This window comes from Centrocercus urophasianus, unplaced genomic scaffold (assembly GCF_019232065.1).
Source record: "Centrocercus urophasianus isolate 14NV4802_14NV808 unplaced genomic scaffold, USGS_Curo_1.0 seq_18, whole genome shotgun sequence".
NCBI classification, from domain to species: Eukaryota; Metazoa; Chordata; class Aves; order Galliformes; family Phasianidae; genus Centrocercus; species Centrocercus urophasianus.
Window position 1 is genome coordinate 21275448 of NW_024884733.1, and position 22859 is coordinate 21298306.

At 43.1% G+C, this 22859-nt stretch overlaps 1 protein-coding gene across 2 annotated transcripts; it reads left to right on the top strand.

Moving 5' to 3' along the window:
* The first annotated feature begins 273 nt into the window (after nt 1-273).
* On the top strand, nt 274-12927 carry CMPK1 (cytidine/uridine monophosphate kinase 1). 2 transcript variants are annotated; one of them, XM_042819953.1, is made up of 6 exons: nt 274-468; nt 7847-7993; nt 8807-8959; nt 9860-9936; nt 10025-10121; nt 10568-12927. In XM_042819953.1, the coding sequence occupies exons 1-6, from the start codon at nt 394-396 to the stop codon at nt 10607-10609; spliced, it is 591 nt and encodes a 196-aa protein (XP_042675887.1). In that variant the 5' UTR covers nt 274-393; the 3' UTR covers nt 10610-12927. The 2 variants fall into 2 exon arrangements, with proteins under 2 accessions (XP_042675887.1, XP_042675886.1); XM_042819952.1 differs by lacking the exon at nt 274-468 and adding an exon at nt 4917-4985.
* Nucleotides 12928-22859: the final 9932 nt, after the last annotated feature.

Genomic DNA, 22859 nt, shown 5'->3' on the forward strand with positions numbered 1-22859 from the left:
CGCGACGGCGTTGCTATGGCAGCAAGGGCGCTGCCATCACTGGGCCGGGCCTAGAGGAGCGGAGCAGGATCCTAAGAAGCGACGCGGCCCGCCCCATCCCAGCTGTCTGCCTCAAGGCGCGGGGGCGGTGATCCGGTGTACGCTGCACGCTGAGTTGTAAGGAGAGAGCGGCGCACGGCGCTGGGCGCCGCCCAACGGCCGAGCGGCTACCGGCTCCGAGTGCACGAGCCCCGCCCCTCCCGCCCGGCGCGCGCCTCCGGGGACCCGGAAGCACTTTGCGGTGGCGGGGACACCTCAGCGGCTGTCGGCGGTTCTGCTTCAGCCCCTTCACCGGTCCCGGCCTCGGCGCCCACCGCTGTCCTGCTGCTGCTCCGTCGTCGCCTCCTGCTCCTCATGAAGCCCGTCGTTGTCTTCGTCCTCGGCGGGCCTGGGGCGGGTAAAGGGACGCAGTGCGCTCGCATCGTAGAGGTGAGGGCGGCGGAGCGGGCGCCGCGCTGGTGGGAGGGGGAAGTGGGGGGCAGCGGGACTACATATCCCAGTATGCCCCAGGGCAGGGCTACGGGGTGTTCTGCGGGCGTTGCCGCGGGGCACTCTGGGGGTTGTAGGCTGCCGCGGGGTCCGGCCCCAGCCGCCCTCAGAAGCGAGGGGAAGGTGGCTGCATGTGGCGCCCGGGGCTGAGCCGAAAGGCCGCGGCGCTGGGTGGCGGTGGGTGACAGTGCTGCGGCTCGCAGGGCTTGAGGGCTGTGCCCCGTGCAGCTGGCAGCGCGACGTGGCAGGGAGGTGGCTCTTGTGCTGCTGCCAGCGCTGCACCTTCTGAACGAAGGCTGCTCAGTGCCGTGGTAGAGGTCAAAACGTGTTCTATAAGGTTATTGCTGTTCTCGCTCTTCAGCTGATGCTATAGGGTGAGGATTCCTGCTGTATTTTACCCATTTTCTGTTTTCCAAATATGTTTTGACAGCCCTGTGAGGTAGAGAAAATGCAAAGACAGGAAGGTGCGTATTGTATTTGGGCACAAAAAAAAAAAACAACAGTAATTGCACAGTAATCCACATTATCAGTAGATAATTACAGAAGTGTTTAATGCCTGGATGCTTCCAAATGTGTCTGTGTTGGATTTGTATGTTTTTGTTTTTCCCCCTGGGCAGCTGTACATTCTCATTGAGATCTGCAAAGGTTTGAGGTTTGTCCATACCCACGCTGAAAGAAATGACAGAGCTGCAGCAGTGCCCATGTTTCTAAATCTATTAATGAAAGGAAGAAACCAACCAAGGCACAAAGCCCCAGTGCCTGATACAGGCATGTGTGTCCTAGTTCTAATGCTGCAGGTTCCCTCTGCTGTTACATCCCTATTCTCTGCATGGAGGAACTCAGTTACATGAATTTGATCCATATGATCAAATGATGGCATGAAAAATGCCATTACGCAGAGTTCTGAAGGGTTTTAACCTCAAATTATAGACTGTTATTCAAACCAGCTTATTCCTTCCATTAAGTGGTGGGCTGAAAGGTTCACAGCATTTGTAAAGCTTTTTTGGTAAGGTCAAATTCTGTCCCTGGTACATAGCAAACAAATGAGCTTAAACTGCAGGGAATTTTTGTAGGCTGTCATTAAAGGCTTCTGCCAAACCATGAGTGGAACCTCAGGGCTGAAATGCCTCATGTGGCTGTTGCCATGTGTTTAGGAGTATAAATGCCTTTGGCTTTATAGGTTAATATAATTTGGTAAGGACCGTGTTGATAGGAATGAGTCATTTCTACTCAAACTGGAGCTGCAGCTAAAAATGGAAACAAAATTCACTTTGCTTGTACTGTGTTTATTTTCTTTTTGAGGCTAGCAAGAGAAGTCCAAAAGCTAATAAACGCAGACTTCCTCTAAACCTGCACATCCTATTCACTGCATGAGAAGAAGCTCCTGACATCCTGTGCAGGAGTCGCTGGCTTTGCTTTTTGGGAGAGAGAGTCTGAGGAGGCCTGGGCTGGGGTGAACCTGGTGGAAAATCTTAAAAAGAGCTCGAGCACGGACATGTCAATGAAATGCAGTTGAGGTGCTGTTGAGCAATAGATTTTCAAAGCGCACACCTTTGGCCTGGTCTTCACAATCTCCATGAGAGCCCTGATGCAGGCAGTTGAACAGCCTTCATGCAATCAGTGCTGCTTTCAGATTGAAAGCGTAGTTTTGTTTGGATTTTAGACCCTGCTGGCAGCTTTCCACAGAGCTATAGCTGAGTCATAATAAACCTCATTCATCCTTGTTGTATAAATGGACTGATTAATATTAGTTTACATTAGGAATGAATCTGATCCTGTATCTTGCTCTAAATCTGTGTTCAATAAAAAGTCAGTATGTGCTATAAATACTTCTCAGTTGCTGTACATTCTGGAGATCTGGGACAGAGCACATCACATGCAGGAGGCTCGCCTTGCTGGGCTGAGATCTTGTTTGATTTTAGCTTCAAGTGGTCTTACTGAAAAACAACAGCAGCAGTGGAGTAGAAGTCAGATTGGAATCAAAATCGATAAGGTTGGAAAAGACTACTTAGATTGTCTAGTCCAATCATCATCCCATCACCATCATGCCCACTAAACCAAGAACAATTTCTGATTGTGATTGTTTTACTGACTGTTCTACGTTGCCTGAAAATGAAATAGCGTCAGTCACAGTGCTTGAGAAATACAGAATTCACCCACAAAACTAAATCTCAGCTTGTGGAGCCCCTCCTAGGGATGGGTTCCTGTCATATTTGGACCAAAGTGGAGAAGTGATGTGAGGGAAGAATTTGCAGTAACCAGTGGGAATGAGTATTGACACAGTGTACAAAAGGGAGCAACAGGTAAGTGATGAGGTTTTATTATCTTTGCAGTTAAGGTTTAAAGAGGCAGCTGAACCTGCCTGCTTTCTGCTGATAGGGACAGAAGGCATATATATTCTGTGTGTGCACAGTGTTGTCACAGAAATGTAAATGCAGTAGAAATGCTGCTCTAGACCAATTCTTCCTATTTATGAAGAGATTAAGCAGAATTCCCTCAAGAATTCCCTCTTGTTCTCTCCCAGTTCTGCAGATGAACTCCTGCCACCTCCCACAGTTAAGGGAGCTTCTGATGTCACCTGAGATTGGTGCATAGCTTGTTGGGTGAGGCACAGTATCTGAGAAGGTAGTTCAGATGGCATCTGAATGCAGGTGCTTGAGATAAATGCCATGAAATGCATGAAGGTCATATCTTTTGTGATGGTGAGATCACTGTGTGCGAGCAAGACAAAATGAATGTGTTTTATTGCTGATTTCTGAACTTTGCCTCACAAAAACATTTATGGTACAGTCAAGGAAAAAATACCTTATTCCTCAAATCTGAAAAAAATGTTGAGTTCAAGTTTAAATCTTTACAAACTTTACCTGAAGCACAAAGCTCTCTGTCGGGGGGGAGGGGAGGGAAGCATAACAACTAAGTATTTAGTCTTCATTCAATGCAAATTTTAAACTGTTAGATTTTTTTTTTTTTTTTTTGTTTTTTTTTTTCTGGTTTTTTTTTTTTTCTGTTTGTTGTTGGCTGGTTTGGTTTCTTTTGTTTTTGTTTCAAAGTGACAAAGAGGTTTGGGGTATGCACAACATCTTCCTCTGAGCACACAAAAAGTACTTAGTCTCCACCACAGGCCTGTGCTGGATGTTTGTATTGAATTCCGAAATGAATCCCACCAAGTGGGATGCTGAGCTTTCTCCTTCTGTGAGAGTGACAGTTGGTATCCAAGTGGAGAAAGGTGTGAAGTTGTTTTGGGATATATGATAAAGAGGTTCTCTAGGGAGAAGAGAACTTTGGAAAGAACTCATTGTTTCAGGAACACTCCTCTGGAAGCAGCAGTGGGTTTAGCTTTTGTTGTCATGTGTTAATTGTCTTCCGGAGGTCTGTTGAGAGACAGCATTAACTTTCTTGAAATAAAAACGTTTTATAAGTTATTTACTTAAAACACAGTTTCTCAAATCTCTTCCAAGAGTGCCAAGTATTGGTAGCCCAGTTAGCTGTGAAGTTCTCATCATTGTTTGCTGGAATGTGAGTTCTTCTTCCTGAACTCTGGAGCTGTTTTGATTGTTTAAATCTGTTTTTCTCCTCTAAGGATTTATTCCCTATATGCTTCCATTTCACAGAATGCAGGCTTCCTCTCTGGGCACTGAATTTTGGGCTTACTCAACCTTCTCATTGAGCTCAACATTCCTGCAGCACTGGGGTGTTCTGTTTGCCCCCTCTTTCCGGGGGCTCAGTCAGTGGGATCTCCTTTGTGTGTTTTGTTTTGTTAATGTGATGTGGGTTTGTGTTTTTTGGTGTTGTTTTATTTTGCCTTGTGTTTTGTTTTTCCCCAGAGGCAGAATCACATCTCTAACTAGGAAAATAGCTTTTGGCTGGAACCAAGCGGACAGGAGGGCTGCTATTGCAATGATTTATGCCCTAAAGTTCTCTTTCCACGTGTTGATGGCACAGACAAAACATTTTAGGTTAAAAAAAAAAAAAAGTATGAGGACTGTGTCCTTTCCAAGGTTCTATTTTTATTTTAACTAGTTCTCCAGGAGCACACCTGAGAAAATACAGCAAACTGTGGTTCTTTAGTAAGATTGCTTAAGGTACGGCAAGCTGGAACTGAGGCAATAAAAGTTTGTATTTTGTTTGTTTAGCCCTTTGACTTTCATTTTTCGGATTAACAATGATAAGCCAAGATAGGATTCAAGGTCAGAGCGGTGATTCATTTTGCTTTTTCTTAGCTTCTGCTCACTCAGGGAGGTTTTGTACTCTCTGGATACTGCTGTGTTGGGAAGAAACTCTTGTGCCCTGTGCGGGCTGGCAGTGGGAGGAGTCGCAGCAGCTGATCTGTGCTGCTGATCCTGTGCTGCTGCATGGAGGAAGTTGCTAGAGTGAACTCTGCCCTACTCAGGAGTGGCACAGATATGACTCATCTGTTCTCATCTGTAGTTGATATTAATCTATTTATTGTATTTACAGTAAGTAAAACTTGTTCTGTCTATGGACTGTCAGCCAGGATTTGCGACTTCTTCATGTTTGCCCTGCTGAGTGGGGACTGCCTTTTCCAGGTCTTTGTATAAAGAACAAGCAAACTGTGGTTCCCTCTGTTTTATAGAGCACTGCTAAATGGTGTTCTAAGGAAAATCTCTCAGCTGGGATTGTTGGAGATTTGGACTTGCCTTTCTACTCCGCTGTGACCTTTGAAAGCGAAGGAGGAAGGTGTCTGCACTGGTGCTGAAGACAGATGAGATTTTTGCCTTTTGTTGACAGCTAATTTTTGTAAGAGACTGGATAATGGTTCCCTAAATATAAAAATATTTTTGAAAACAATGAAAAAAGCTTGTTTAGTAGCTGCATACTGATTTAGTGTTTTGTCATAGTAGAACATGCCTGCCAGCTGGCGTAGTGGAAAACTTATCTATGAGATACATCTTAGAATATTTTCTTTTCTGTTCTCTAGTCTGAAAATCTGTTCAGATTTTAGGTGCTTGACGTCCAACTATATTGAATTTTTTGGTTTAAGCTAGTTTCTGACTTAAGTTGTCCTTTCAGCCCTCTGCTAACGCCATGAATCTAACATGTATGCATTCTTAAAGAACTGAAGAAACTGTTTTTTTTATTATTTGGAAGCTACAACCATCCCTTTCTGATTGCAAAGAGAAGGCTTAGGCAGTGGTTGCTGTAATCCCCAGGATGGAGCTTGTTGCAAGATGTACTTGGCGCTTCTGGAAGTCGTGCTGGCACAGTGCAGGCTTGTAAGACGTGAGTGCCTTGCCCCAGCTGTTGTGCAGGAACATTGCAATCTCTTTTGCAAGCTCTTGGGGAGGCTGAGATTTGGTCCAGCTCAGGACGCGTGCTGAGGGTTTGTCTTGCCTGAGATGAAAGAAGACATTGTGTCCTGGAAACGTGGCTTCATTCAGACTGGCGAGGGCAGCATGAGCACTGCATCTCTGAAGCCTGCTGTGTGTGGAGCAGCAGTTCAGCCCCTGTCTGTGCTGATGGTGTTTAAGCTGTCATGTTGTTTTTGGCTCCAGCGCTCCATGCAGTTAACAAATAGATGTTTTGCCACTGAAGGAGAAGTTTGTTTATCTTACTGCCTGACTAATACGTTCTGAAGGTTACTCTGGAAGACAATTTACTATTATCCAAAACAACTCCATTTATACAACAGCACTCTGAAGCACTTCTATCTTTTACTTTCCCGTTCAGCCCTTAAGAAATAATCCAGCTTGCTGTTACAAATGACAGAAAATTCCAAAAATTGCCTGACTCCACTTCCTTTTTCTGCATGAGAAGGGACATGCCAAAGAAAATCGAATGGCTTGGTAATCCTCTGAAACAGAAAGGATTATATTTTCCTCCTGTTTTCTTCTGCATAGGAATTTAATGTTAAAAATACCATCGTTCTATAACTGTACAGAGAAGTCCGTGTTAATTTAGGGCTCGGCAGAGTGAGGTTTCCTGCTTAAGAGAAAAGATTTACTCTGGTTTACAGTGTCTGCAGTCCATAGTTAATATGCAGATTTGTAGTTAAATAAGCATATCCAAATGCAGTGCACATGAAAGCAGGAGTACAGTGAGCTTACAGAGGATGTCGGCGGAGGTTTTTCTTCACAGTTACTTAAAGCAAAATCTTGTTTCCTTTTCTTTCCAGATGTGTAGCATTTTGGAGATTTAGGTAATTATATCCCTTCTTAAATTATGTCTATGCAGAACAAACTTTCCACGCTTTTGTGGGTGAAATTGGAAAGCAACAGAAATGTTTCTAAAGCCACTTAGTGGGTTGTGTAATATTTCTGTTGTACTTAGTCCAGTCACCAAGTTTGTAAATCCCAAGTTCACTGCCCTGACATGCATTTAGTCACATTGATTATCCTGTTCAGGCACCGTTCTTGAAATTTGCTTTGGAAGCTGCTGCAGCCAAGCTGATAACCCTGAAGTAATTTGCTGCTGTTTTTGTTTTGTGTGAAAACTGTAGGACAAGTATGTATAGGTGTATTCTGTTTGTGGTGTGTGGCTAGCTTAGCTGTTTTATTGCCAGTTTAGTTTAAGTATTCATCAAGGAGATGTCTTTATGCCTGTTTTTATGTAGTATACTTGCCCAAGGAGTGTGCTTGGTTAGTTTTCTGGTGGTATTAAACGAGCTGAGCAAAGGGTTGTTTTGTGCTCTGAATTTTCCATTATAACAGCACGTCTGTGTTTTTTACAACAGCACATTTGTAGCTTTGCACTAGTTGTCTATTTATGATTGTACATGCCTGAGAAATTCAATTATAACAACTTTCACCAGCATTTGGCATTAGCAAAGCTTTCAACTTTTCTTTGAGGTGAAAGAAAAGGGTCATGGTGTTTGATGTTTTCCTGCATGCTGAACCCAAATCAATAAGCTTGGACCTGATCTCTGCTGTTTGCAGTCTATGGTGTTAAAATGTGTTAGAGGTTATTGGTCAATAAATCAGGTCATGATTTAGCAAGTGAAGAAGCTAAGCAGTAAAATTATGCAGGAGGGGATGTAGCTCAGAGAGAATCTGGAGTTTGTTAAAGGTCTCGTTGCACAATGCTGCATTTCTAGAAACACCCTGGGGCTTTGAGACCGTCATATTCCCAAATGTGACAGTGCTGCCTTTGGAAACAGGACACGAATGTCTGTGTTTTGCCCAGGAACCTCTCATTGTGCTTTCTGTGCATCCTGAAGGGTGGAATACATCTGTCACTAGCAAGCTGCTATTTCCTGTACTTTTCTGTCGTAATACAAAGGTAAATGTGGCTGATACTGTCGACTGATGTAAGTTTGCACATATTCAAGGCTGTCTGTGCCTGTTTCTTTTGCGCTTTTCAGAAGTACGGCTACACGCACCTTTCTGCTGGCGACCTCCTTCGAGACGAACGGAAAAGGCCAGGCTCACAATATGGAGAACTCATTGAGAACTACATTAAGGAGGGGGAAATCGTACCAGTTGAAATAACAATCAGCTTGTTGAAGAGGGTAAGGAAAGGGCCGTTCCCTTGCTGGTTCACTCCTGCGGACTAAGTGACAAAGCAGTGGCAGTATTTTGAAAGGACTGTTTTATCAGAACAGTCAAGCTAAGGAGAGGAGAAGAGCACCTGCTAATGTTCTGTGGGAGGAAAAGTTCCAATCTTTATCCTTATTAGATGTCTGGAAAAATAATCAGAATATCTCTTTTGAGATGGAAGAGGCTTCTTTTGCTCATTCAGCTGAACTTCTTTGGAGTTCTTTTCATTTGTATTAACTCTAGACCAGGCGCAGTTTAGCATCTTGTACTGCTGTGTGCTGTTACACGATATTGTAGAGTATAAACTTTTGAAGTTGGGCTTTAAAAGATTTTAAGCATAATGAAATAGTGCAGTCAGTTTGAAAGGAGCTCCGTTGCTGCATCAGTGAAGTAATTAGAATGGGTTGAAGATGAAACAAAAAAAGTACATTGTAAACCTGCAAGTTCTTTACAGAGAGAGTGGTGAGGTGCTGATGGAACAGGCTGCCCAGAGAGGTTGTGGATGTCCTGTCCCTAGAAGTGTTCAAGGCCAGGTTGGATGGGGCCCTGGGCAGCCTGGTCTAGTATTAAATGTGGAGGTTGGTGCCCCTGCCTGTTGCGGGGGGTTGGAGATTCATGATCCTCAAGGTTCTTTCCAGCCCTGGCCATTCTATGATACTGTGATCCTGTGCAATAGTTCTACAATAAATGTTTCTTAATTTAAATATATGAATGCTTTGGAGGCGATGAAAGAATTGATAAATAGTTGCCTGTGCAGGAGGTCTTGATTTGAATTCTTTTGTCAGGCTATGGATCAAACAATGGCTGCAGATTCCCAGAAGAACAAGTTCTTGATTGATGGCTTTCCCAGAAACGAAGATAATCTTCAAGGCTGGAATAAGACTATGGATGGAAAGGCGGATGTTTCTTTTGTTCTCTTCTTTGATTGCGACAATGAGGTAATGAAGTGTGCTAGGCTGTAACTTCCTTTCTTGCTGTATTGTGAGAATCACTCAAGAAGAACAATAAAACTGTTGAGTAGTGAATCTTACAGTATTAGTAGCCTGGTGTAGAAATAAAATGTGGTCAGTGAGTTTTGGGGATTTTTGGCAGCCTGTTTTTGCAGATGAAAAACTGCAGGCTTTTGAAATAGCAAGTGGATAATTATACTTGGTATGATCTTGTACAAATAAATTACATTGAGGAAACAACTCAAATAATTGCGTTCTTAAGGAGAGTTTATAAAATCTTTAAATATATTAAACAATTATTTGATTCATGGTCAGAAGACACTGCTGTGTTTACTCTTAAGGATTTCAGAGTACTTGTTCAGTCAGAAATCAGTTTAATAGCAGTGTTTGCTTTAATTCTGTGGTGGTGACAGCATACATCTTAATTTTCATAGTTGTGAGCTGTGCTGTAGGTACCCAATGATCAACATTTTACTCAGCAAGTCATTAGATTTTAAGGACTTTTTGACAGTGATACAATTAGTCCTTTAAGAAATGCCATGCTGTGCTGTCTTTAAAATATGGCGGTGCCCTTGAGGGATAGAAACTGATACAAAAAATCCAAATGTCTTAATCTTTCCTCTTTTTTTGGCCCAGTTTTCTCATGAATAGATTATTGTTGAACTTAATTGCACACCACAGAACTTGATGCTTCTTTTGTTTCCACTATTTAACTCTGTGTGAATTCTGGGTTACGTTCATCGAATCTGGGCGGTATTTTGAGCGTCAGGCCTATTTAGATGTTTTTCAAAGGTCTGCTATTGATTCAGGATTTTTTGTCTGTTCCTGCTTTTCAGATAGCATGTTATGTTCTTGGTTGTGATTGTCCTTTTGATGCTTATTTTGTAGATATGCATTGGTCGCTGTCTTGAAAGAGGCAAGAGCAGTGGCAGGAGTGACGATAATCGGGAGAGTCTGGAAAAGAGGTACTGTGTCCCCAACATTTCAGCTCTCTTTTCTTTTAATTCTATTATGTAATGCTTTCTTTTTTTTTTCTCCTTTGCTTTCTCCTAGAATTCATACGTATCTGCAGTCTACGAGGCCTATAATAGACTTATATGAGAGAATGGGAAAGGTTAGAAGAGTAGATGCCTCTAAATCGGTTGATGAAGTAAGTATATAAGCCAAAACATATGGAAGTGACAGTAGCAGGGTATGAACTGATGCTGTTTTTCTTGTATGTGTGTATGGCTGGTGAAGTCAGTTTGTTACTGGTAGAGGTTGTAGAACTTTCAGTTTGGCTCTTGAAGAACCGATTGAGATGGGAATAACTAAGAAATTGATTTCTGCTTGAACATGAGCTGGACTAAACAGATTTTTGGTGTTTCTGTGTAACAGTTTGTTGTTCTTGGCTTTTTTTCCACTTTTGTGAACGTTGAAATGCTTAATATTAAGTCCCCATTTCCTAGAACTGATTCAAATTTTTCTACTAAATAATTAGTAGAAATTCTTGGAAAATCATTTTTAATTGCTATCAATTACTGCATTCCGGGTTAATTTCAAGTGACTGTTTACCTAACGCTTCATAAAACTAATAATCTTCTCTTTCTTTTTTAGGTCTTTGAAAAAGTTGTACAAATATTTGACAAAGAAGGCTAATTTCCAGCTTGGAGGATCGTTTAAACTTGTGCTTGAATCTTGTTTGAATAGCTGCTACTGCAGTCCACACTTTGTAATTGTTTTACGTTGGGTTGTTTTTTTTGGTGTTTTTTTCTTTTCACATATCAAATCACAATTGGAAAAGCAGTTAATTAAAAATGGGTCTTTTTTTTTTTTTAATAGGAAATCTTTTCTTGTGGCTATAATTATGAGTTTTCTGGTTCTCCATTTGTATAAGTTCAGTTGCTCACACAGTTCTGTGCCTATTACAGGCAGCCCTTCTTGTTCCATATTGCCACACACCTATTCTTCTTAATGATCAATTAAGCAGCAGCATTAAGCAATGCCCTTGTTTGTCTTTTGGATGCTTGGACCAAATTGAGGATACTGGGTTTTGGGTTTTTTTGGTTGGTTTTCTTTTTTTTTCAGAGTGTAATTTTTGTCACCAAGTTCTCTGTTATCCCCAGACATGGATTCTGTAGGTAAAGCTGCAGTTAGTATGAGAATCTGCTTTTGTAGTTTCCACAAGGCTACTTAATATGCAGTTCAGCAATAGAATACAGAGTACTTAATGGAAAATGGTGCTGTCTTATGATTCTGGGTGTAAACTGTCTTGTAAATTCTTGACTACCTGGATTGACATGGCCCTGGGCTGTGCCTTGTCTTCATTTCCAAAATGCTGAGGGTATCAGTTTTTAAGTCAGGTCAGTGTTTCCTAAATAAATTCTCATTTATTTTGAATGATAGTTTTGTTCTTAATTAGAGCACGGCCTTCACAAGGTGCGAAACTATTAAATAGTGTACAAAAAAAAAGCAAATTCTTCTAACAGTTCTGTCTTTTGTAATAAGTGGAAGGGATTTTCTGTATTATAATTATTGCAATACTGTGTAACCGAATGCTCTAAGGTTTATTACCTGGGGAAATATTTTTATGGTTAAACTTGTGAATTTGTTTCCCTAAAATTGTATGATTTTAATAACTGTTTGTTTGAGAAGATTATAAATATTGCACTTTTGTTATGATGTGGCCAGCAAAAGGGAAGATATCTTGCAGAAGGAAGCTCTGTTCCCTTAAACAGATTTGACCCTGCTTTATCACATTCTCTTGAATTAGTGCAGTCAGATGCCATTATACTGGGGAGAAGCAGATAGCTAGCTGAAACAAACAGTGTTTTAAATATTTGTACAGATGTGTAATCCTGCCTTTTGCTTAAAGTAACCCCCTGTCCCCACCTCCCATCAGACTAATATGCACAGGTCTGTGGGGGCCCAACCACGCATTCCTTGCACACCCTGAGCTTTCTCTGAAGAAAGCCCCAGAAGAGTTGAGGATGGGTGTTTTAACTAATTTTAGTGATACAATTTGTCTTGCTACATTAACTGACACTGTAATTGGTGTGTGATATGCTAATGGTACTGCCAGTTACAGCTTGGAAAATTGGGGTTCAGCTTTTCTTCATTGATTACTCTCTATTTAAAGAAAGCTTTACATTTAGCCTAGCTTCTAATGAGAATCAGATGCGTTGGTCCTCATGCTGTGATCTGTTCTGTGCTGGCAGATTTGTACGTGCATGAGTTCTCATTTTGCTGAGGTTCTCGAGGCTGTTGGACTGAGTAAGAGATAAGTACAGAAACAGAGGGTAAACTACAGTATCTTTTCTGGTTCAGTGGTAGTTTTAGCAGAGTACTGAGCACAAATACCTGTTTACTACTGCAGAGTATATGGACCATGATGACTGCTGTGAGTGTGGGAGGCTAATGCTTTTGCTGTACGGATTTTCCCTTAAATAAATAAATCATGGAATGTAAATCTTATTCTGTATGTATGCTGACATAGGATAGGATCCAGTCAAACTGTTTTAATGTGAAGGCTAAGATCAGGATTTTTTTTCAAGAAGACTTCAAGCAGGATTCCTTAATCTACTTAGAGATTTAATAACTTTTCTTTCTAAGTTACTGGCTCTTGCAGATTCTGCTGGGAACAGAAGTTTTCTCATCATATTCTTTTATGTATTTAAGTGCTGAAACAAGCAAAACCTTTATAGGAAAGTTGGTTTTGTTTTGTTCACTTTGTTTTTTAAGAAAGAATGTTTCAGTAGTATTGAATTTGGAGTGGATTGTAATGTGTCTGTGCAAAGGCTAGATATTTTTTGTCATTTTATTTATTTAAGATGCCATTAATTGTTGCCAGTTCTTTCAAGTTGGAGTTCACATTGAAATGAAGGTTGAAGGTAGTATGCCAATGTGTCATGCCCATTTAGCAGCAAAACTGTACGAAGAATTTGAGAAGATACAATAAATTTTGTTCTGTGGCTGAATATAAGTGCTTGGCTTACAGTTCTCTGCCATAAGGTGTATTTTTCATATAGTTGTTTGTGTTTATATATATATATATATATATATATATGTGTACACTTTATACATCTGGCGTGCATACATACACACAGATGTGTCTATAGAAGTTCAGCTTTCCCCATCAAAACTGAAGTCCTCAAGACCTTGTTTGGTAATGGATAAGATCAGGCTAATGCCTGTGGAATTGGTATCTTTTCTTGCTTGTATAGATCTGTCAAATTGATTCTTACATTCTCAAAGTGGTAGTGCTGGAAATTGTGTGCTTAAGGGAGCTTTTCTTTATTTTACAGTACTTATCAAATGTGTTGGTTGAGGACTTGCTATTGGACACTGGTCTTGGCTCTACTTCAGAAGCAACAAAGCTGCTTTGGATGTCAGTGCAAGCAGGACTGGCATAGTGTGATGTGGTATTTGTGTTTATTTTTAAAAACAAACACACACACACATATACACACACACACACCAAAAAAAAGAACCTGAAGGCTGCCTGGCTAATTTTAAGTCTTTGCATTTCACATCATGCACTTGATGACAAACCTCTGTTTATTCACACGTAGATTTTCAGTAAACAACATGTTGGTGTTAAAACCTTATTCTGGAAAGATTTGCACAGCAGGCCTGAAAGGGACTGGGAAGAGCAGAGAGTTTTCCAGCAGCATAAGTATCTTTCTTCTGGTAAGACAAGTTAAGCAAATGTCTTTTCAGAAACTTGCTGAAACCTGAGGGTGTGGAGTCTCAGAGGGAGCAGAGGAAAGGGGCAAGGCTGTGTTAGCTTAACCTACAGCAAGCTTTGCCCTCCCATGAAGACTTGAACTGAAAATCCCTGCCTGAGCAGTGCTGGTTTGGTGGGTGTGTGAGGGCAAGAGGAGAGACCAGCATGGAGAAAAACTGAAGCATGGAGTTGAGTATTGTGCCAGAGTAAGACGTTCCCCACTAGCAGCATTTATTTTTAAAAGGGTTTCTTGAGGTTGTTCTGAGATCTTATGCAAAATGCTGTGTCTTAGAAGGAGAAATCTAAGTGGGGAGGTTGTGCTGCTGCCCAGGCTGAACTGAGGAGAGTGGGAGAGTGATGTTGAAAGATCCTCAGTTCAGACTAGGGCTGCCAACTGTTACCTGTTGGCAGGTCTGAAGCTGACAGCAGTTAGGATCCTACGTTACAGATTAGTGAATTACTACTGTACTTAGCTTTCAAGTTCAGCACCAGTTTGCTCCCTGTTCTGAAGCAGATGTCTTTGAAAGCTGCCATCTACGACCATGCAGTTGGCTGCCTGTTTAGATGAGAAGAGCAGATTATTGGAGCTGCAGCAGTGCTTGGACGCTGCTCACCTAGGGCTGTGTGCTTGCCACAGTCTGAAGATCCCAAAAGTAACAGCTGAGAGTGAAAACTGCAAGATGATGCAAAGACGATTCAGCTAATCGGATAACAAAGGAGACAGCAACAAAAATATTAAGACTTGATTTCATAGAGCAGCAGCTCTCACCCTCTTTTGATCTGCAGACCTTTACAAATCTTCCAGTGCAGATATGGGGGCACAGATGAATTTAATCCTGCTGCTCTCAGCTATTTTTCATGGATTGCTTAGTTTAAGATGGTGGTTTTCAGCCTTGGTCTGTAGAGTATTGCTGTTGGTAACAATAGATGTCTTTATTGAGTCTGCTAATCTGCTCAGCTGAAGTATTCTCTATCCTCTTTGCTTTTTGCCTTTTAATGTCTTTTCCTTACCTTTCTGAATTGCAGATTCTCTTTGGGATGGCGAAGAGTTGCTCTTACCAATCTTTGTTCCTTGCAAAAGAAGCAAAATCTTTATGTGCCTTCAGCCTACGACTGTTTCTGCCAGTGAGCTAGGTGCCTAATCTGCTGCAAAACTGACATTGTTGAGCACGTTGTGGTATTTTTTTTTTGAACTATAAGAAATCTTTGTAGTACCTGTGTGCTTTTCTCCTGTGAGTGAGATCAGATCCGTCCATCAGGCTTTTAGCACAGAGCTTAGCAGCAATTGCATGTGAAAATCTCAATCAGTAGGCATTGAACTTGCAGCGACCTGTTATGCCTTGGTGGAAGTGAGTGAGCTGAATGAGGAGGGGAGTAAAGGTGCTTATGGAAGTTCAGTCAATTCTCCTTCACTAATCAGACTTCAGCTTTAGGTATACATCTGTCTATTCTGTTCAGCAGTAATGCTTGTATTTAACCTAGCTCATCTTTTCCCAATTATGCTGGAGAAAAATTCATACAAGTGCTTTCCCTGCCCTGAAGCTGGCTCTCTTCCCTTGTTGTCATTTCCACCTGGAGTTGCAGGAGTTGCAGGGATGAGAATCTGTCTTTAGGGTAAAGCTGTAGAAGCAAAGCTGGGCAGAATGAAGACAAATGGAGCCATTCTTGTGGAGAGCTAGATACACAGCTTTTTTTTTTTTTTTCACTATGAACAGCAATGCCAGGCTACTTTGTCATCCTGGTTTATAACTGCATTCAGACAGCAAAAGAGAAATGTTCTCTTTCCCCACAGTTATTTGGCAGAAAGCTCGCTTTTGTCTAAAATGCTCCTTAAGCACTGTGCAAAACATTCAATCCTAAACCAAATACCAGTTTGAGTTGTGCTTTTTCTTTCTTATTCTCAAATAGGAGGGTTTGGGTCAGTTTCATGCTGTAGTGAGACAAAAAAAAAAAAAAAAAAAAGAAAAGGAAGGCACCATCCCAAAAGATAATATCTGCTCTGTTCTGGAGGGCTTTTTAGCACAATGCAGTTCCTTTATGGTAAGAAATGGCAAAGGTTGCCCGATTGCTGGTCAGCTGTCAGGGTAAGTGTAATGATATGTGATGGAAATGGTGTCTTCTGCAGCAGATCTGCTTGTGCAGAGCTAAACTCCTCAGCACACTTCTTCATTTAATCCTGTGAGATGTGAAAAAGGTGCTTTGGAATAACTTGTCAGTTGGATCAAGTCTCAGGAGTGAAGCTTAATCTACCATGGAAACTTCAGGGACTGCTAGAATCTCTGCAGGTATTTGGAGGGTGTAAGATGTGGTGGTGTTCTTTCCTGGCTGAGCACAGAGCTGTCTTTTCAGGTGAATGCTTCAGGAATTGCCACTGTTGTGGCAGCCAGACCCAGCTGAAATCACCGAATATCCCAGTGGCTGTGGTGCATTTTAACCCGAATACCTCTGTTGTTGGAAATAGGGATAGTTTTACTGTATTCCTTTTCATTTAAAATTTTCTAAATGCACTTTACCACTTCCTTGTGACCTAGAGCTCAGGTTTGAAGTGCTGTTCCTGAAGCAAGCGTTGCACTTGGCTCACCAGTGTGACTTCAGCATCCAAGGAAGCTCCACAAGTTGTTGGTGAGAGCAGGTTGCTTCCAGCAGTAGACATCCCACAAATTTATGTGTATTCTTTAAGAAAAGTACCAGGATTTTCTGCTAACTGCAGAAATTCATGACGGATGCCTTCACCATCTGTTACTTGTTCTATAAGCAGCCTTCATTCAAAAGTAACCTTTAAGCAAACATCAGGATTGAGTAATTTAGCTGTTCCAATGTGACACGCACATCTACACTCTCCTCTTTAATTATGTTTGACGCACGTGCTTATATTTGACTATTAGTGAGAGGGAGAGTCATTCCTGTCTCTAGCCTGCAGACATTCACAACGCGGAGAAGACAACGTTTGGAGCCAGAAATGAAAAGTTGGCTCTGGTTATTGGCTCCACTTTTTTGGGAAGTGGCCCCACAGGCTCCTGGAAGTACGATTTTTGCTCACAAGGCAATTGCTTCGATGCACCACAAGGAGGGGTGCAAGGTTCGCACAGCGGAGGATGCAGATTGGAAGTGTCACTCATCGGCTGTGCGATGTTTCCTGAGGTTTGAAAGAATTTTTTACTTAAAAAGCATGTTTCATTTCAGTGGTGTAACTTAGTTTCTTTATGGGATTTTTTTCCTTTTGTTATTACTGTGGGATAGCTTTCTGTTGCAGAGAGATCTGCTGCGTTGGTAATTTGACAGCAGTGAATGTTATGCTTTTTTTTTTTTTGTCAGTTTATATAGTTATACCTAATGAGGGCCAACTTAATTAGCGTGGATGTTCTGCCACTGCATTCACGATAGCTTTGTCATCTTCATCCTGAAACAATGAGATAACTGTACAAGGCTGGCCTGGGGGAGATCTTTCTGTTAGTAGAGGAGTCATACCTGGTGTTTTGGGGAGCTCATAGAGCCATAGAAGAGCTGGATTGAAAGGGACCTTAAAGCCCACCCAGGTCCAACCCCCTGCTTTGGGCTGATCGCCCCCCAGCTGCCCAGGGTCCCAACCTGACCTTAATCACCTCCAGGGTTGTGTTCCTGGTTTCTCCATCCCAGAGAGCCTCAGAATTGAGCTCTGCCCTGGGTTGGCAAGGGAATAAGATCTACAGGTGATGCTGCTGGGAAAAGCCAAGCACTAAGCATCCAAATCCAGTTTACAGGGCAGTTTTAGAGGAAAATGTCTGTAGTTACACGGTTAAGAACCTCAACACACAGAGAAGTTGTGGGTGCCCCATTCCTGGAGGTGCCTAAGGCCAAGTAGCATGGAGTCCTGGGCAGCCTGATCTGGTGGGGGGCAACCAGCCCACAACAGAGGTTGGAACTGGATGCTCTTCACTGTCCCTCCCAACCATTCTATGATTCTACTATACAGACTATTTTACCCCTTCAGCCATGGCTACAAAGATACAATACTACTGGCTATCCTTCAGCAGGGAGCAATAATGGACCCATGCTTCCTGCTTAGCACTCAGCTTGGAGAACTGAGGACAGCTCATCTTGTTCCCTACAAACCCATGGTGCTGGACAGGAACAGAGGAGGAATCTGCAGGGCAGTCTGAAAACCAGTAACAATTTGGGAGTGCTTCCCCTTCTGGGATGTGGCATCTGTCAGTACTTTGGTCTGCAGCAGAGATGGACGCGAAGACCACCTAATTATGCTTCAGATAACATGTTTTGAAAAGTTAATATGAGCATCATTTAATTAAAATAAGGCACAAATGACCTTAATTATAAGAAGAAAAGGTGATAACATTTGCTTTAAAAATTAGTTGAAAAATGACTCATCCATCAGCTGACAGTGACAGAAATTCCTCTGGTGAAGGGAGATTTGAAGAGGACAGGTAGGTCCCTGCTATCTGGGCACACACAGGGGCAATGCAGCAGCTAACCACAGTAGACAGCAGGCATAGTAAGAGCCTTAATTAACTTTGTTGTCACCCTTCCATCACAAGCTGTTAATTAACTCTTGTGTTATCTATCCTGCTGTCCCTATCTGAACATAGTCTCCCAAAACTTGAGAAAAGAAAGGGGTAAAAGTAGGGAGAGCCCCACAAACAGCTGAGGAAGAGAAGGATGCAAAACAGAGTGAGGTCTTAGGCAAAACCCCACAGGTGACAGTCCTTGGTGCAAACTCAGGGTAATGCTGATGAGCTACTGATTGATTGCTGTAATTAGTTCCATCTGGGCACGTAGCCCAGGTGCGGTGAGTTCAGGGCCCCACTAACTGGTTCCCCTGAACGTAATGTGGAATGATAAATGCGAGCCCAGAAGGAGAGCTGCCATTTTTACAGCCCCTGCTTTGGGAACTGTGGAAGGAGCAGAGGTAAGAGCTCTAGGTTTGGTTCTTGCTGTGTTGCTTTGCTTGCAGGTGAGGATGTTGGTGCTGTTGGACTGTCCCAGCTGTGCTGTTTGGGGGCAGTATACTGGGAGTCTCTGAGCAGTGCCAATAATGCATGGCTGAGTTCCTTACATTTTGTTGTGAATTGTGAGAGCACAAAACCTGCAGTGGACTCAGAATCAGATTTCTGACATCTCTCCGTCTTGGGAGTTTCATTTATTTGGGGCAGTTTGTGTGCATTTAGTGGGGAGAACAATACAAAAACCATCCCCAAAACCCTCTAATTCCAGTATTACAAGCCCTGAAGAAATGCTAGCTCTATTTACTTGGAAAAACTTCCCTTGTGGTCTTTGTGCCTGTGGCACGTGTACACACAGAGCTGATTGGGCTGTGTGTTGTAGGGGGTGAGCATCCATGAGAACGTGAGGCCCCCATCTGAGCCTCGCAGACACTGGCAACCCCCTAGAATGGCTCCTCTAGGGGTGACACTGCAGGCAACCCCCACGTCCCCAGGTGTGATGTTACCACCCACAAAGCAAAAAGCATAAAACATATCTTTTATGAAGGTGAAAAGAACCCCAAGCTGTTCTCTTATGTAAAGGAGCTGCCTCCCTCATGTGACCTCTGGGTGCTTGCTGATGGGTGCCTGCCACCAGGCAGTTTAGTCTGGACCCAAATCCCCTCTCCCTCTGCTTTTCTCTCCTGAAATGGGAGCTGTCATCGTGCTGCTCAATCTTTTAAGTCGGCTGGAATGCCACTTGTCTCTCTTGCTTAATAAAAGCGAAAAGTCTCTAGGAATCTGCATGAGGTCATGGCTGTATTTTAAGGTGTGCTCTCTCTCATTCTTTGCTATTTGCCTGGTCTCCTTTGCCTTGGGATTCAGGTGGAGGCACATTGCCCGTGAAATAGGGATAAAGCAAAGCCTGTAGGGCTGTGAATATGCCTGTGAGGCCATGGTGGTCCCCAAATGGGCACCCTTTGGTTGGAGGGAAGGAGTGATAGGCACTAGGGTGGCTGCAGGTCCCCCCTTGGGCAAGGGCACTGCTTGGGCTGGGTGATGGTGAGTACTGGCCTCTTGATGGAAAACACTCTTGATGTGAAACTGTGTGAAATACCCATCATAAAGAATGAAAATCCACTAGCAGCTGCTGGGAAGCTCTTGGGGTGAACCACCTGTGACATGTCTGGAGAGAAGGGGATTGATACAACGGTTAGACGCAGGTGTGATCCTTCTGGAACAAATTCTTGCAGCTGGCACTTGTACTTGTTGAGCTGTGGTCATCTCGGAAGGCCACAAGGCATGATCCACTCGATGGGGGCATCTTTAAATGAATTGATCAAAGGGTGGTAGGGGAGAAGAAGCTGCCAATAGGAAGGGCAAGTTCCAGCGTAGGGTGATGCTGTGGAGGGGGGTTGTCGATCACCAGAGAGTGCTTGAAGTGCATGGCTCCAGTAATGACACTTGATCAGTATTTTGATGAGAATGAGAAGGGGGCCAGTCTGGCTCCAGACAATACCTGGTGACTTGAGGAGAGGAAGAACCACCAGTGCATGACACTGATCAGAGGTAACCTGGACAGGTCATTCAGAAAATCTGCTTGCTGGCCCAGGGAGGACAGAGCAGCAAATCTTTGCTGTTAACCTGAAACTGCTCATCTTCAGTATTTTTGATCAAGCTGTAACTCACAGTACGTATGAGTGGGAAACCTGCTCATCAATACATGTGTGTATCCATTGGTTTAATATGGGAATGTGTGTACTCCTAAGGTAATCACAAAGTGTATCAGTTTACTGCTGTTTTCAGTGACTGCAATGTCCTGAATAGGCAGGACCTGCTGAATAAGCAAACATTGCCTTTCTCTGTGAGGAGATTGCTGCGTTGTACTTGCAGAAATGACTTCTGCTGTCATGTTCTGCCTTCTAAAAGCGATGCAAGCAGTAAATAAACAGCAAAAGCATCTTGGACATGATGCCTGTTTGTAAGGAAAAATCAAATTTGCTATCATGTGCGTTGCTCAGTTTATATTAATTTGATCTTTTTTCGGTGTGGCCTGATTAGTTCCACATGTTTTCCCCCAAGATTTGGCCAGTAAAACTGCTGCTCTGAGTCATCAACTAGATAAATAATTGGCAGCTTCAAGGGCCCATCTCCTAAATCACTCTGCAGTTGCTTGTGGACCTCGTAGATCCCGGTTGCTCGTGCACTCAAGTCAGCTGTAAAGTCTAATCTGGGCTTTCATGGGCCCCAGGAGCCCAACAAACTGCTGATGGAGGAGCCTCACGTCAGCTTGTCTTGGCACAGCCACTGGAAGAACACAGCATGCTGTGGGGACTGCGTGGCTGGGGCTGGTATTTAGGGCTGGGAAGCCAGCTCCAAATGGGCACCTGGCAGCTGCACAAAGAGCTGGCACCAAGCCCTGTGTGGTGGGACTTGCTGGTGGGGTTTGTGTTCCTCGGGTGACCTGCCCAAGGGGATGGTGTGCTGGTACCTGCTATTGAATGGGATCATCTGACATTGGGTTGATCTCATGTCTTTGTCTTCTCCTAATGGAGCCACCAGTCCCAGGTTTGGCTGGCTGAGCTGCAGCCTTGCTTGGTGTCCTGCAGAGCATAGTAGGTGTCAAGGAGCCCAGCTGCCTTCTCCTCCTCATCAGTGTTGGGATCAGTGTGTATAAGATGGGTGTGAACCTGTTCTTCATATGTGTCCATATGGTTTCTGAGAAAGACTTGGTTCCATCTGCTAATTCCCTCTACTTGAACATGAGAGGTGCTGACCATCAGCTCTCTGTCCCAGCTGGTCATTTATGGCTTGGGTTATTTTTCAGGTGTGCCATGTGGGATTTATGGAAATCAGATCCAAGATGTAATGCCATCATGGTAGAGTCCTGAGAGTGCAAAGGGAACTGAATGAGGTGCTCCCCTCCTTGTTTTTGGGTTTGGATGGTACCAAAAGCAGGGATAGCTTAGCAGTGGCCTCTGAGCTCGAGGGAAAATAGTGTAAATCTGAAATATCATCTTCAGAGCTGGTTCCAGGCATCTCAGCAGGGAGGCACAGCTTCTGCTGGCTGAAACAACAAAGCAGCCCAAGTGCTTTTTGCTTCATGTCCTGGCCTTTGGCCTGTGTTAGGTGTGCTCAGATCATGTGTGGTGCCTCAGAAAGATGGGCACCTTCCCACAGGGACTAATCCTGCTTGGCATGGTTCTGTTGCTTTCTGCCCTCTCTGTGCTCCCCTGTTTGCCCAGGGAGAGAGCTGTTGGTGAGCAGAGCAGCTTTGCTTTTTGAGAAGAAGCAGAGGGTTGGAAGATGCCTTTTGTTGAGTCACTGCAACTGGACAAGATGAATTATGTTTTGAAGTCTGACTTAACGTTTTAAAGTGTATTGAATGTTTTGTACCATTATAAAGTTTTAGGAGCCCCAGTGCAGATATTTTTTTTTAATTTATTTGCTGAGATTTGAGAACTTTTCTTGTAGAAAATTCACCATTCAATTTACTGCATGCATTATTTTTTTTTTTAACGTGAAGTGGAAACAAGCATCTGAAATCATTCCTCTCCTCCTGACAGCAACATCTGTAAAACCTTAACACTGGGAGGAGGCAGGAACCAAGAGATTTATAACCCCCCGCTGAAATATTGGAACGACCTTATTTCCCAGCAATTAGCTCTGCTCAAAACATTTTTGTTTCCTATTAGAAGCAATCGACTAACATTTACATTCATGTGTTTAATAGCTGTTGGCCATCTCGGGATTCCAGGCAGGCAGGAGGGAGGGATGTGGGCTCTGAACTGCAAACTGTTTGCGTTGCATCGTTTGTTGTGTTTGTTGATAGTGGTGAAAACATGCAGTATGCGACGCTCGAGGATGGGGATGACATCGTTTGGGAAATAGAAGGGGTCTGGTCTTTGGCCAAATTTTTTCTATGACTCCAATGTATCAAGATGAGCTCCAGTGAGTTTGCTGGAGAGTGAATTTTGGTTCTGCTGAAACTTGTAAGGAGAAGTGGAGTGCACTTACATATAAGGTGCTGTAGGAATGAGAAGAGGCTCTGCTGGAAAAGTGGTGATGGGGGGGTGTCCATTGACAGATGGAAGATGTGCGTCCAGCCCAGTGCCTGGCAGATTATTGCCTGTGAGCTTCAAGAATAATTTAACTTAAAAATCAGGAGCTGATGGATCCCATTTTAGGCTATTGATAGCACAATGTCATGGGGTGAAACTGAGAGCTGAGTTGCAATGTGAGGAAATGAATGCATTCATAGCCTGGG

Excerpts from the sequence above, each read along its gene's own strand:
- CMPK1 (XM_042819953.1), top strand. The coding sequence starts at position 394 with ATGAAGCCCGTCGTTGTCTTCGTCCTCGGCGGGCCTGGGGCGGGTAAA. Across the intron at positions 7,994-8,806 it reads CAATCAGCTTGTTGAAGAGG|GCTATGGATCAAACAATGGC; the intron begins GTAAGGAAAGGG and ends TTCTTTTGTCAG. Across the intron at positions 8,960-9,859 it reads TCTTTGATTGCGACAATGAG|ATATGCATTGGTCGCTGTCT; the intron begins GTAATGAAGTGT and ends CTTATTTTGTAG.